Source organism: Hirsutella rhossiliensis, assembly GCF_020360975.1.
Source record: "Hirsutella rhossiliensis strain HR02 chromosome Unknown scaffold00016, whole genome shotgun sequence".
NCBI lineage: Eukaryota > Fungi > Ascomycota > Sordariomycetes > Hypocreales > Ophiocordycipitaceae > Hirsutella > Hirsutella rhossiliensis.
The window spans coordinates 1,092,609-1,106,067 of record NW_025408682.1 but is presented as its reverse complement, the minus strand read 5'-3'; the positions used below and the strand labels follow the sequence as shown (position 1 = coordinate 1,106,067).

The 13,459-nt window shown below is 50.9% G+C and overlaps 1 protein-coding gene across 1 annotated transcript; it reads left to right on the top strand.

The window, feature by feature from the left end:
- Positions 1-6,238: 6,238 nt before the first annotated feature.
- Positions 6,239-9,222, top strand: HRG_10640 (calcium-dependent channel, putative phosphate domain-containing protein; the record flags this gene model as incomplete). The annotated part of the gene is made up of 5 exons (XM_044869110.1): positions 6,239-6,326; positions 6,390-6,516; positions 6,659-7,802; positions 7,877-8,357; positions 8,438-9,222. The coding sequence occupies 5 exons, from the start codon at positions 6,239-6,241 to the stop codon at positions 9,220-9,222; spliced, it is 2,625 nt and encodes an 874-aa protein (XP_044715852.1).
- Positions 9,223-13,459: the final 4,237 nt, after the last annotated feature.

Here is a 13,459-nt window from a genome sequence, read left to right as displayed (position 1 = left end):
ATCGTGAGCCAATCAACTTTGGGTGGGACGCGCACGCCTTCTTTTGCCTCGAGGCAGAGGTACTGTAGGTACACACAAGTGGTGTTTCACCCAGAGCATGAGTGTGCTGAACAGTACTAGGTACCTGGTAGGTGCTTCGTAGCCGTCGTATACTCTTAGATAAGCGGCTCATGTCAAGTACCCAGGTACCTACCTACCTGACCTACTGGGAGGTACCTGGACCAGCGCCTCAATGCAGCCACGACGTCGCCTTGCACTTCAAGTTTGCATGACGGGAATGCAAGTCTCTTCTGTACATGGCTTTCATGTCCCTCCTACACGCAGGGACGAGACATTGATGCGCTTGCGCCCGTCAGCCTCTTGGCGTGGTACCTGGCGCTACTTCCCGCGCGCAAACCGAGACCAGCAGGAACAAGTATCTTGTCCGTTCCTCGATGGACTCCAAGCAAACAACAAAGAACCGAGAGATAGTATCTGTGCGCCTGTTTTCGTCCTCGGTCAGATGATTCACTTGCAATACTTGAGGCGGAATGCGCCGCCAGGTTTTCGCCGGGACTCTGAACCGCGCGTTCCGCCAGAAATAGCAGCAATATTCCCGCGCCTCGGTCCCTCCATGTTCCATGTCCGGTCCCTCGTGTCCTTCAGGCCCGTTTGACACCTCGTCCGAGTGCGGGGACAATCGAGGGTCTAGCAGCGAAATGGTTCATGCCATCTATTCGGTCCGTGTTCCAAAACTTTAAGGGCCCGCGGTACACATTCCTCATGCTTGCTCCCCCCGATGGTATAGCATCGGAAATCGTTTATCCTCCATCCTCGTCGATCACGTCGCGTTTACACGCACTTCTCCTCGGGAAACAAGCCGCCTCCCCAGGACATACAATTTCTCCGTCCAGACTCGTCTCCAATCATGTCTTGTAGCCCGAAGGCAGACGCATGTTTTCCTCTGCCCGCCCGTAAACGCCCGGCTAGCGTGCAGCCGGTGCCAACTCTGTTTCGAGTGTGGGTTTCCCTGTTTACTGTACCAATTTTTATACATCCAGCTGCTGTCGCGACTGCCCGGCCTTGTCGAATCAACTCTAGATACGTCGTCGTCGACGTATATGCCACTAACTAACTGCCAGCAACCTGCTTCTGCCTGCGTTGTGAGGTTGCCTGGCGCCGTCACACGTAAAGAGTCGCCTGAGCCTTTCATCTTGGTCCATTGCAAAAGTTACCTTGGGGATACGTACGTGAGCTACCAAATACTCTTCGTACCTAGGTAGTCTGGGGTTCTCCGCACTACACTATCGACGAGCCATCTAGCCAAAAGTTTGGATACAGTGGTGCCACCCAAGGCAACAGCCCCGCTGCCTTCTGCCGTCTCGGCCTATAATATTATGACCGTACTCGGCCCAACGTGTGCAATGACTCATGCTACCTCGTGCACAAGGCGATGCTGTGACAGAGGACCGATCGGCAGACGTTGCCTGATTGTTTCTCAGTGTCTTTTCCTCGCTTCTTTATCACCGGAGAGCCGCCCTATGGTCTCAGTCTGTACGATGCGCGAATTGCCCATCACGCAAAGGATTCATGTAGCTCTTCCGGCCTGAAACCGCTGTCTACGCCTACTCGGAGGAAAGTCTGCGTGGCTAGAGCTACTAGAGCCCTGCGACTAGCGGCTCTCGCCGGGCTCCGCTCTGGCGCCGGGGCCGACGGGCGTACGGTATAAGGGGGCCGTCACAACGAGGGTCCCTCGACAGTCCTCATAACTAAAGTCCACGACATGGATAGTCTCTTGAAAGTGGAAGAAGTTGGATTGTTGAACCATTCAGGTATCTCTCTCCAAATCTACCATGATGGGTGCAGAACGCCTGATTATGAGCCGACGAGAGTATCGGCGGGAGGCACTAATGATATAGCATCAACAAAAGTAGAGGCGTGGCAAATGACCAACAGCTTTGGTAGTTTGACCGCCTATGCTTGAAGTTTCACGTCATTATTTCAGTCTCAAGCTACCCTAACTACATGCCCAACCCGAATCGCCATCCCCATTAGCCTCCTTGAGGTCGTTACATCCTAAAATCATATATCAAGAATCTTGTCCAACTACGTCCCCTCGATCATCCCATAGTTTTGCCGTATACTATATAATTATAAACTAATTTGTACGAACTTGGTAGGGCGGTCAGTCTTCTCTACAGCATCTACACAGGTCTTCGTTCCCGTGACTTTCTACTACGATAGCAATCACAATAGACAGAAAGATGAAAACAATTTCGTCATCGTCTACCACACCTAATAAGCCCCAGGCGACAGATCACTTTCCCCACCCTGAGACACCTTTGATCAATCTGATTAGATACCAATGACTAGGGGAGATAAGGAGCGTAAAAAGCATTCGCGATCCTGCTGTAGCCGTTTCTCTGGTTTTCGGTAGTCTGCGGCGTTGAGTGTAGCTGTACTTTGCTTTCTTAGCAACGCGTTTGTGGGACACTGTCGCAAAATCTCATTGGGGTCCAGGCTCCCTCTCCCTAGTCATCTAAGTACTTCTGGCCGGCATGGAAAATGTACCGCGGACTAGCAGCGAGCCCGCGCGTTGATGCTCTTCGAGTTCGCGAGAGGGTGGCCGCGGAAACACCCACTGCTATCTTCCAAGCCGGCGGTCGTATAGCCAAGCTGCTGGCATTGTTCCACGCATTTCTTCGGGGTTAGACTTTTGTCAGAGGGGAATCGTTGAGGGAAAACCCGGCCGTTGTCACCCTTATCATCCGTGTAGCAGGCCGAATTTCCATTTTCCGGCTTGGGGTACAAAGTCGTTAGCAGTCGTAGCAAGGCTACCGGCCGTCAAAGCAAATGCAATAGTGAATGCCTCAGTTTTCATATTGAAATATAAGCTGTAGTTGTTTTGAAATCAAATAATCTTGCTGAAAAGTAGAGTAGTGGATATGAATGGAAATAGTTAAATAGTGAGTCTATTATATTTAAACTTATTAAAGCCATCATGTTAAGTTATCCTCATTCTAGCGTTAAAGATGCAACTGCACAATTTAATAAGCGCCTCAGTTGCGTTGAGTTGACCTGATCAACAATGCATCACAGAGACTGACGAAGGTGAGGATTGGGTTGGAGAAGTTCATCAACAGTTACCCACGCAATATCGTGCGGTCAGCCCTCTTGCGTGGTGGACCAAAGGGCAGCAACGAATGAAATACCCGCGGCTGCATAAAATGGCCATGAATGTACTTCCGATTGCGCCCATGTCGGACAAGGCTGAACGTGTCTTCCATGGTGCTCGGCGTACCATTTATTACATTTGACATGAACGTCTAGGCGCAAAGCTTATCAAGATGACGGAGTGCCCTGGAAGTTGGAACAAGAATGACCTTCTCCGCGAAATGCGTGTACTTTGCAATGGGTAATAGTAATAGCAATTAATCAGCCACACGGCGTCAGTAACGCGACGTCTAAAGTAAAGTGGTTGGGCACGCATGGCAATCACCATAGTTACTTTGGCCAGGAATGAGTAGGAAGAGTCATCTATACAGGCGGAAAGTACAACTACGTTATGTCTTGGCATTTACTGATAACGCAGTCAAGCAGCATCAGTAATATAGGCTTCAATCAACCGGTCATCAGTAAATGCCTTATCAATTAGTACTGCTTGCTGGGATGTCTGATAAATTCCACGATATCAGACCTGATTCCAAGCTTCCAGAGACGCGCATGCCAGAACATGATCCCTTTCCAGCTTTGTCCAAGCAGACAGGTGATCTAGAAAGCTATATCAGCAGAATATTGGCTCTATTCTATTTGCGGCTGTTTCTACGCGATTGGATGTGGCCGTTGCAACTTCTAGGCTGGCCCGGCACAATCAGAGTCCGGATCAAACGCATCATCAAGCAGCTAATAGGGTTATCTTGTACCTCGATAAAAACCGGTCGTACAGAGTTAGACTAGGTAGGGCAAGGACCGCAGAAGCATTACTATACACAAGCGATGTCGCATTTGCGGATAACGCCTTCGACAGAAAGAGTTCACAGGCCTACTGCATGCTCTTATTCGGCGGACCTATTACCTGGGGAGCTTCAAAGCAAGCTACCGTCGCAGCTTCGAGCACAGAAGCCGAGCTCTTAGCTCCATCAGAAGCTGCCAAAGAAGTTATCTTTGCATGCCGACTGCTTAGGGCGCTGGACCGACAGATTCAAGATCCGTTGCTCATCGAGTGTGATAGCGCAGAGACGGTTTGGCTTCTCAGCGAGACATCAACGAAACTGTCAACAAGTCTACGGCATATTGATATTCATCAGCATTGGTTACGCCAGGAGTGCCAGGAAAAGAGGATGGAAGTCCGATGGGTTCCAGCGGCTCAAATGCGTGCAGATCGCTTGACCAAATCCCTTCCCAGGCAACGGCGTAGTGTTTTTAAGGGATGCTAAAGAATGACGACATCTCGGACCGCACCAGACTTGAATTGCACCATCCGAAACCAAAGTGGGGACCGCGACACGTAGCAGGAGTTATATAACGATGAGGGGATAACTACAGCCTGCTGGAGGAGTTCTTTAGAGATCAACGATTAAAGTATTGCCCTATTGTTCTTCACCCTCTGTTTGGTCGGGCTTGTGCTCCTCATAAGAAGACTTTGGAGACTAGATAAAGGAGTCACAGGCACGACGAAGAGACGACCATGTTGAAGGACAAGCTCGAGTGGGATATTCCCACGGGTTAGGCTCAACCAGATAGGCCTTGGCTTTATGATGCAAGAGGTATCTACGCCCTCTCACTAGGTCTCAGCCAAGGGGCTGTGTTGGATGAAAGACAACTACCCAAGACTTGTGGAGAAGAAGCCGTGAGAAATCGGAGAGCGTTAACGTATAAAAGAAGCATATTTCTTCGCCACCTCGCAGAAGGCGCTCCATGTTCGCGGCCTCGAACCCGGCCTCGCACTCTGCGACCGTCTCCTCAGCGCGCTGTCGCTTGGCGGGCCCTCCCCGTGGCCTCATCCTCGACGATCTAATAGCGAGCAAGCTTACCTAGCGTAGCACTCTTCAACCACCTTTGTGGACGTGCCCTTGGCCATGGCGTCAGGCCACATCAAGCCTGTGTAAATCGATGTCTACCATATATGTAACGTATAGGCGTGCAGATGCCGACAGGTAGAGGAAGTATTGATGAGTGTTGTTTTGTATTCAAGTACAGTTCATGGACAATGCCGTTGTTGCTCGGCTCGCGCAGACCTCGCGCTAAGCATGCGTGAGTTGAAGTTCAATATGCATTATGAGCTTGAACATCGTCTATTACGCCAATGGCATCTCCTGGCAAAGATGCTGAGACAACACGCTCCGGTTTTGGAAGAGGAAGAAGAGGAAAGCTTGCCAGTCAAGGCTGAGGCTCATTGCCATGACATTAGCCAATGATATCTGTAACTCAAGTCACGGTACGGATACAAATTTGGAAGTCTGCAAGGACACTTAGCACGGCACGCAGCAAAAAGCAGCACGGCAAATCAGCCACCCAAATCTCGCACTGCCTCAGTGTCCTCGCCCAGCTGAACGGGGCGATCGAGTAGGGGATGCAATCTAGCCGGCAAGGTCGGTCTCGGCGGCTACTGATTGGTCGAGCAGCCCCAAATCCAGTCAGTCCTGCCGCGTCTGGATGAGCTTGTGATCAATGATTCGGCAGGAATGTCCAGCGAGGTCATCTACCACGCAGGGATTCAGAGACATGCAGCAGACGTCCGAGTGAGTGATGCACTACTATTATTAGGGCCACCACAGACGGACAAAGCCACTATCCCATCTGTTTGCCTCGGGCCGTTCTATAGTCAGGCTTTCTCCCGGGCTCTAGAACCCAAGGCCCTTGACCCTCCCTCCCACTCAGCCACTCTGCTCTATGCCGTCATGGAGAGGCGCCCTTTCCCCTGCCCCTTAGCGGCTGAAGCGCCCACCATTACGATAGACTTACCGTCCAGCTTTGCGGCCAGCATTGAACTGCCCGCCCCATACTTCCCATCGTAGTTCCTATTGACTGGCGCCCTAACACCTACCGCTAGCCCTTGATATATCCAAAGGCCGCCTGTTCGTTTCACCACGTTCCTACCCGCTCATTCCATCCTCTTGAATTTCCATCTCTTCTATGTGTCTTGCCCCAGAGGTACCCGGATCTTTGCGCCTGCCCTGGCCAGCAGATGGTGCGCACTGCTCATTTTGCTCTCAACTCCATCCTCCCATCGCCGTCGACGTTTCGACCGACCGCGACAATGGGCGCCCTTTCCAGTCAGATCAACTCGAACGTGGGAAACTCGACCACGACCCAAGATCCGAAGACAGAGCCTCAGTCTCTCCGAGGTCAGCTTCCACTGCCTATTGGCACCTCTTTTCATGAACCCACTGCTAATTTGCCTTGTCTAGAAATGATCAGCAGCCTCGTCATCGTGTTGGCTGTATCATCTATATACTTGATCTTCTTCCTTATCTTTAGAAAATCCAAGCGAAGATTCTATGCCCCGAGAACGCACCTGGGCTCACTTCAGCACAAGTAGGTCGCCATGCTCTTCCCGTACTTCCATGGTCGCGATACTGGCTCCCACAGGCATTGTCAACAGGAAGATGGGCCATGTAAAGGAAGCCGAGACGGAACGCGAAACTAGGTTGAACTTGTTGCTGACCTGTCGTTGTAGTGAACGTAGTCCCGACCTGGGTGCCGGCTGGTTCAGCTGGCTCGGCACATTTTCGAAGCTCCCCGACGCATACGCTCTCACCCATCAGGGCCTCGACGCCTACCTCTTCCTGCGCTTTCTTCGCGTCGCCATGATCATCGGCTTGGTCAGCATCTGCATCAGCTGGCCCATCCTCTTCCCTATTAATATCACGGGCATGGGCACAGCGCAGCAGCTCGAAATCTTATCGTATAGTAACGTCGATATTGAGAAATCCCCGAACCGCTTCTACGCCCATTGCTTTGTCGGCTGGGCCGTCTATAGTTTCGTTATATATATGGTTATGCGCGAGTGCATCTTCTATATCAACTTACGCCAGGTCTACCTACTCACTCCACACTACGCCCGCCGCATCTCGTCTCGCACCGTCCTCTTTACGTCTGTTCCTGCCGACTTCCTCAATGAATCTAAGCTCCGTCATATATTCAACGAGTCGTTTCGTTATATCTGGTTTACGGGTAAGACGGATAAGCTCGATAAAATGGTCGAGGAGCGTGATAAGGTGGCAATAAAGCTTGAGAGAGCAGAGGTCAAGCTCATCAAGATGGTCCATAAGGCTCACTCAAAGGCCTCTTCCGGCAAGTGTGATAATACCACCGGCAGACACGACCACGACGCCGAGACGGGCAACGTTGTCTCGCGATTCGTGCCCGCCAAGAAGCGACCTTCGCACCGCCTCGGCCCTCTCGGACTCGTAGGCAAAAAGGTCGACACCATCGAATGGGGTCGTGCTGAGCTTCAAAGGCTCGTACCCGAAATAGAAAAGGCCCAGAACGAGTGGTCTCAGGGTCAGTTTGACAAGATTGGCGCCGTCTTTATCGAGTTCAACACCCAGGCAGACGCCGAGGCAGCCTACCAGACTATCACCCACCACAAGGCTCTCCACATGTGCCCTAAGTTCATCGGTGTTAAGCCTAGCGAGGTTATTTGGAAGAATATGTCTATTCCTTGGTGGCAACTTATCATGCGTAGATATGCCGTCTATGGGCTTATCGCCACTCTTAACATCGTCTGGGCCTTTCCTGTAGCTATTATTGGCATCCTTGAACAAGCCGATACACTCAAGTCGCTCTCTGGTCTAACATGGATTAACAGCATCCCAGACGTAAGGAAATCCCCACATGCCCTTTTAGGAGCCGATAACTTGCCCCGGCTGAAATGGAAACTGACAATCGTCAGGTACTCTTTGGTTTTGTCATTGGTCTACTGCCCCCCATTCTCATGACTGTTGTCATGTCGCCTGCGGCCGAAGTCATGCGGATGTGCGCCAAGCTCGCTGGTGCACCGACACTGTCTCAGGCCGAGCTCTTCACTCAAAACGCCCACTTTGTCTTCGAGTTGACTCAAGTCTTGATAGTCCAGACTGTTTCTAGCTCGGCGGTGGCGGCCACTATTCAAGTTGTCCAAAATCCGTCAGCCGTCTTTCCGACGCTGGGAGAGATTCTTCCGTCGGCCTCCAACTTCTATATCTCCTACTTTATCCTAGAGGGTTTATTAATGGCTGTCAGCGAACTGACCCGAGTTTTCGGCCTATTAATCTTCCATCTGAGTTACAGATTTCTTGCTGGCACACCCCGTACCATGTATCAGAAGTGGACAGCCCTCAGCACAGTCCGGTGGGGAAGTCTTCTTCCAATATACACCAACGTCGTTTGCATCAGTGAGTTTGACCTTTGATATCTCGCCGTCTCCTGCATTCCCGACGGCGTCTAGGCCATAATGGCTAATCGCTTCATGCAGGTCTTGTCTTCTCTGCCATTGCTCCCCTCGTGCTTGGATGGTCGACGATTGCCCTAGCACTATTCTATTTCGCATTCCGCTACAATATCATCTTTGTATCGGAAGCGACCGTGGATACTCAGGGTTTAATCTATCCCCGGGCTCTCAAGCAGCTGTTTGCCGGCATCTACGTGGCGGAGACTTGCATGATTGGCCTATTCTCCATCTCCAAGGCGGCTGGCCCGGCTGCCCTGATGGCCGTATTATTGATTTTTACTATTCTCTTCCAGACCACAATGTTTAAAAAAATCGACCCTCTACTGTACGGATTGCCCTGCAGTGTTTTGACCGAGGAGCAGACCATCGAGGTCAACAACCTCGAGGCAGCTGTCGGTGACGGCTCACATGGTGCCAATGGCAAACCAGCGACTTTAAACAAAGCTCAGTGCAGTGGTAGCGGCGTCGAGAAGAAGGGCAACTTTCTCATGAAGTTCTTCAAGCCTTGGGTCTGTGCCGACCTTGCCACACTGCGCACGATGGTTCCGGCAGAGGAAGACATGGGCTTCGAACAGGTTCATACGAACGAGATCGAGGCCACGGCGTATCTGCCACCATCCGTCACTAGCAAGACCCCGATGCTCTGGATTCCAGCTGACTCGGCGGGCGTATCCAAGCAAGAGGTTGCGCTCACGAGCAAGGTTGCCCCCACTACCGACGAGGGTGCCACTATTGATGAAAAGAACAAGATCAACTGGGAAACCGACAGCGCTCGCCCGCCTATTTGGAAGGAAAAGATCTACTACTAGACAACGAAGAAGTGGCGCGATTCTCTTGAGCGCGCCTGAACTTGGTGAATGGATCCGATCAAACGGCAACTACGAAAGATCACGACTCTGGAACGAAGGTTTAGTTGGACGGCAAAGAACTCTAGGAGTATGTTGGCTCAACCATTATTTGCTTTGCGTCCTGCCAATGATGCGTCAACTTGCCTACGTCACACGCAGTGAGAAGCCAGGATGGGGTGAACCTTGGAGTTTGCTTTTTACTCCGTCTCTCATTGGCCTTCAGCTACCTGCACTAAACAAACCCGTCTTTGGATGAAGCACTGGACTTTGTCACGACGCCGCAGAGGTAACAGACGGGGCCGGCGTTGAAATTCGTCGAGCATGACCGAGTCGTAGTAGTTAAACGACGAGATCGGCCCCGGCGTCTGTACAGGGCTGAGCTCGCGCGGGGTCTCGGCTCAGTTCTCGACAAGACCCAACCGGAGTTCCCCTTATAATCTCGCGTCATCTTTGAGAGCCTTTCTTTTCTTTCTTCTTCTTTTCTCCTTAGCTTTAGGATACTCGTTGCAGTCGCTCAGCTAGTTGTCAATACACACTGTTGAGACTGTTACATCGTGGATGATTCCTAGTCAAATTAAATCAAACTGAATAGACATTCATTCGATTTATTTGCTTGCGAGTCTGGACTAGGCCGAGTCGAAGGCGGAGACTGCTGTAAGGAAATAGTTGATAGTGGAATCCCCTTCAAGCTCTGGAATCTTGTGTCTTTCGCCTCCGACCTTAGCATTATGTCAAGCCACTAGCCAAGCTTCGACCTTTACTCCCTTTGTCTGGGTTTTGGTTAACACTTGGCGGTAGTTCTCACGGAAGGGATCACGGTCGGAGCCGTGATCCATGGACGAGAGCACCAGGTGTGAGGGAACGATCATGTGACTTTCATACTTTATGAAATGTCTCACTTTGATTCATGTAAATAGCGAAAGTCAGAGTCTTCCTTAGGAACCTCCTTCTCTCTTCGTAGACAATCACTTTACCCAAGTCGCACCTGACCTTGTTCGTGCACTTGTACCGTCACATATTGTCTACCAACTACCCTCCTCAATAGATCACCGTCCGCGACGTGACTATTGATTTCGATAGTTCTAAACCGCACTTGTCGCTTTCAAACCTCACCAAAACACCCTGCAACCAAATTCTCACCTAAACCACCACACCGTCAACAACCCAATGGCTACCGCTGCCCCACACCCGTCGATCGAGTGCCCCTGTCCTCCTCAACGCCAGCAATACCAATGAAACGTTCCGAAATGCCTTTGTTGCTAACCCAGCCGGTCTCATGAAAGAAGTCTTCCTCGTATGCAATGCCGCATACAGTATGCAAGCGGTAATCGATTCACTACGTGCCTCGACCACGACGACAATAAGGGACATGGAGGACCTCCAAACCCGCCTAGAAAACACGCTCATTTCTAAAAGTGATGGAGACGCAACGATCGCCCGTCTTATGGCAGAAAATGAAGCATACCTAAAGATCATTCAGTCAAAGGAGCTTCACACCGCACACCAGAACACCCTGATCCTGAGGCCTTCACCGGAGAGGACCCCACGCTTCTGCCGAATTTCCTCCAGCACCTCGAGTTGAAGCTCGAAATGAATAAAGATTGGTGGAACTCGGAACCTCAACGTATGGGATATGTCGTCTCATGCCTTAAAGGCAAAGCACATGACCAAGTCCGCTACAACATTAAAGATGGGGTGGTTCTCTTCGACGATGTCAATGCCATAAAAGCACCCTTCAGTCAGCCTTCGGGGATATTGACGCTAAAGCTACCGCCCAACTCAAAATCTTTGACATGAAACAAGGCCATAGATCCCTTACGACATTCCTCCCGAATGGTATGCCGTCGCCAAGCTCACCGAGTGGGATAGTGGGGCGCTCATTGCTCACCTCCGACGTGCCCTCCACGACAACGTTATCTGGAGACTTTCTCTCACTAAGGGCAAAGATACACCTACCGAACTTAGTCAATTTATGGACCTTGTCCGTATCTGCGATAACGAATGCCGTCAAGTCAATGCCAATTACTTCAAGAAAAACACCGACAACTCAGCAAGTCACAAAGCAACCTTACAACCTCCACCACGCCACAATCGACGACCTCTAACGGCGGGGATTCAATGGATTTGAGCGTCATCACCTGGGGCCAAAGATGTCGCCTCTGGTCGTAGACCCCAAACGGAAGCAGAGAGCGGCACGCAGAGCCTATTGCACAACGCATGGACTCTGCCATTGGTGCAGCTCGGGCAAACATCGTTCCTCAATTGCGACACCGCACCATGGAGGACGGAAAGTGTAGTCTCCGACGGAAGTCGCCGCAGGAGACGCAAGAAAAAGGGCGATCTACTGCTCTTCTCTGGACACCAACCAAGCTCATTTGCTACTGCCTTGTAACCTAATCGAAGACAATTCCACTCCGATTAAAACCGAAGCAATGCTTGACTCAGGTGCCACCGGAAAGGGGTTTATAGACGAATCCTTCGCGCACACCAACAAACTCACGCTTTATGAATTACGAAACCGTCGCCGGCTGAACGTAGTCGATGGAAGACCCTCCTCGGCTGGCGACATCACTCATGTGGTGAAGCTCAACATGGACATCAAGGGACACAAGGAGAAGATGCTTTTTTACGTAACGAAGCTTGGGAAGTATAATGTCATACTTGGAAAACCCTGGCTAACAGATCACAACCCAATCGTCAATTGGAGCACGAATGTGGTCACTTTCAACTCTGATCACTGCCGCAAATACTGCATGGAGAAAGGACAATACCAACTGCCTGTTTCTGGAGCCCTCTTTGTCAAGTTCTGCAACCACGACTATACTGCCACGCCCATCAATCCCCGAAGAGTCGGCGCAGCCGCATTCCACATGCTGACCAAAACCGCGACGTCGACGTATTCTCATTATCACTGTATGAGATCGACAAAAGGCTGGCTGAACTTGGGGTCATCACAGAAGCCTCCACCTTCGTAGAACCTAAAACACGCCGACGGGTCCGATTCGACTCTGCACTCACAGACATGGACAAGATGAACCGAGAGCTCCAGCTACAGGACGGAATCACCTCCTTAACCCCAAGGACCAACAAACACAGGAACCTGAGCTTCCCGGAAAATAGCAGCCGATATGTACCTTTCAGGGCATCACTCGAAGACATTCACAAAGCCCTCGAACCCAAGACTTTGATCGATCCTGCAACAAAAGTACCACAACACTACCATGAATTCTTGAAGGCATTCGACCAATCAGAGGCGGATAAACTCCCCCCACACCGAGACTGCGACCACGAAATTGAACTTCAACCTGGAACGACTCCACCACATGGACCTCTGTACGGGATGTCCCAAGACGAACTTCTCGTCCTCCGGAAATTCCTTCAGGAAAACCTTGACAAGGGTTTTATACGCGCTAGCACCTCACCGGCGGCCTCGCCGGTGTTATTTGCAAAGAAGCCAGGAGGGGCCTTCGTTTTGCGTGGACTACCGAGCTCTTAACGCGATAACCATCAAGAACCGCTACCCGCTACCGTTAATCCAGGAGACACTTTCTCAGCTAAGCCAAGCCAAGTATTTCACCAAACTCGATGTCGTCGCAGCGTTCAATCGAATACGCATCAAGGAGGGTCAGGAGTGGATGACGGCGTTCAACACAAGATATGGTCTCTTCGAGAGCATGGTGATGCCTTTGGACTATCAAACGCCCCAGCTACCTTTCAAGCTCGAATCAACGAAGTCTTACGCCCATTCCTTGATAGATATTGCACAGCCTACATCGACGACATTCTCATCTACTCAGACGACCTCGCCACCCACAGACTCCACGTCAAATCAGTACTTCAAGCACTTGAAGCCGCAGGCCTACAACTTGACGTCAAGAAATGCGAATTTGAGACTACTGAAGTTAAATATCTGGGCATGATCATCTCAACCACTGGAGTACGGATGGACCCAGAGAAAGTCGACTGTCTCATCAACTGGGAGGCCCCTATCAACGTCAAAGATGTTCAAGCCTTCTTAGGATTCTCGAATTTCTACAGACGGTTCATCAAGGGATTTTCACGCATCGTACGACCACTTGTTGCCCTGACACGGAAACTAGTCAAATGGAACTGGACTTCATCGTGCCAAGAAGCATTCGATATGCTCAAAAATAGCTTCACTTCAGCGCCAATCCTCAGACACTTCGACCCCGCAAGA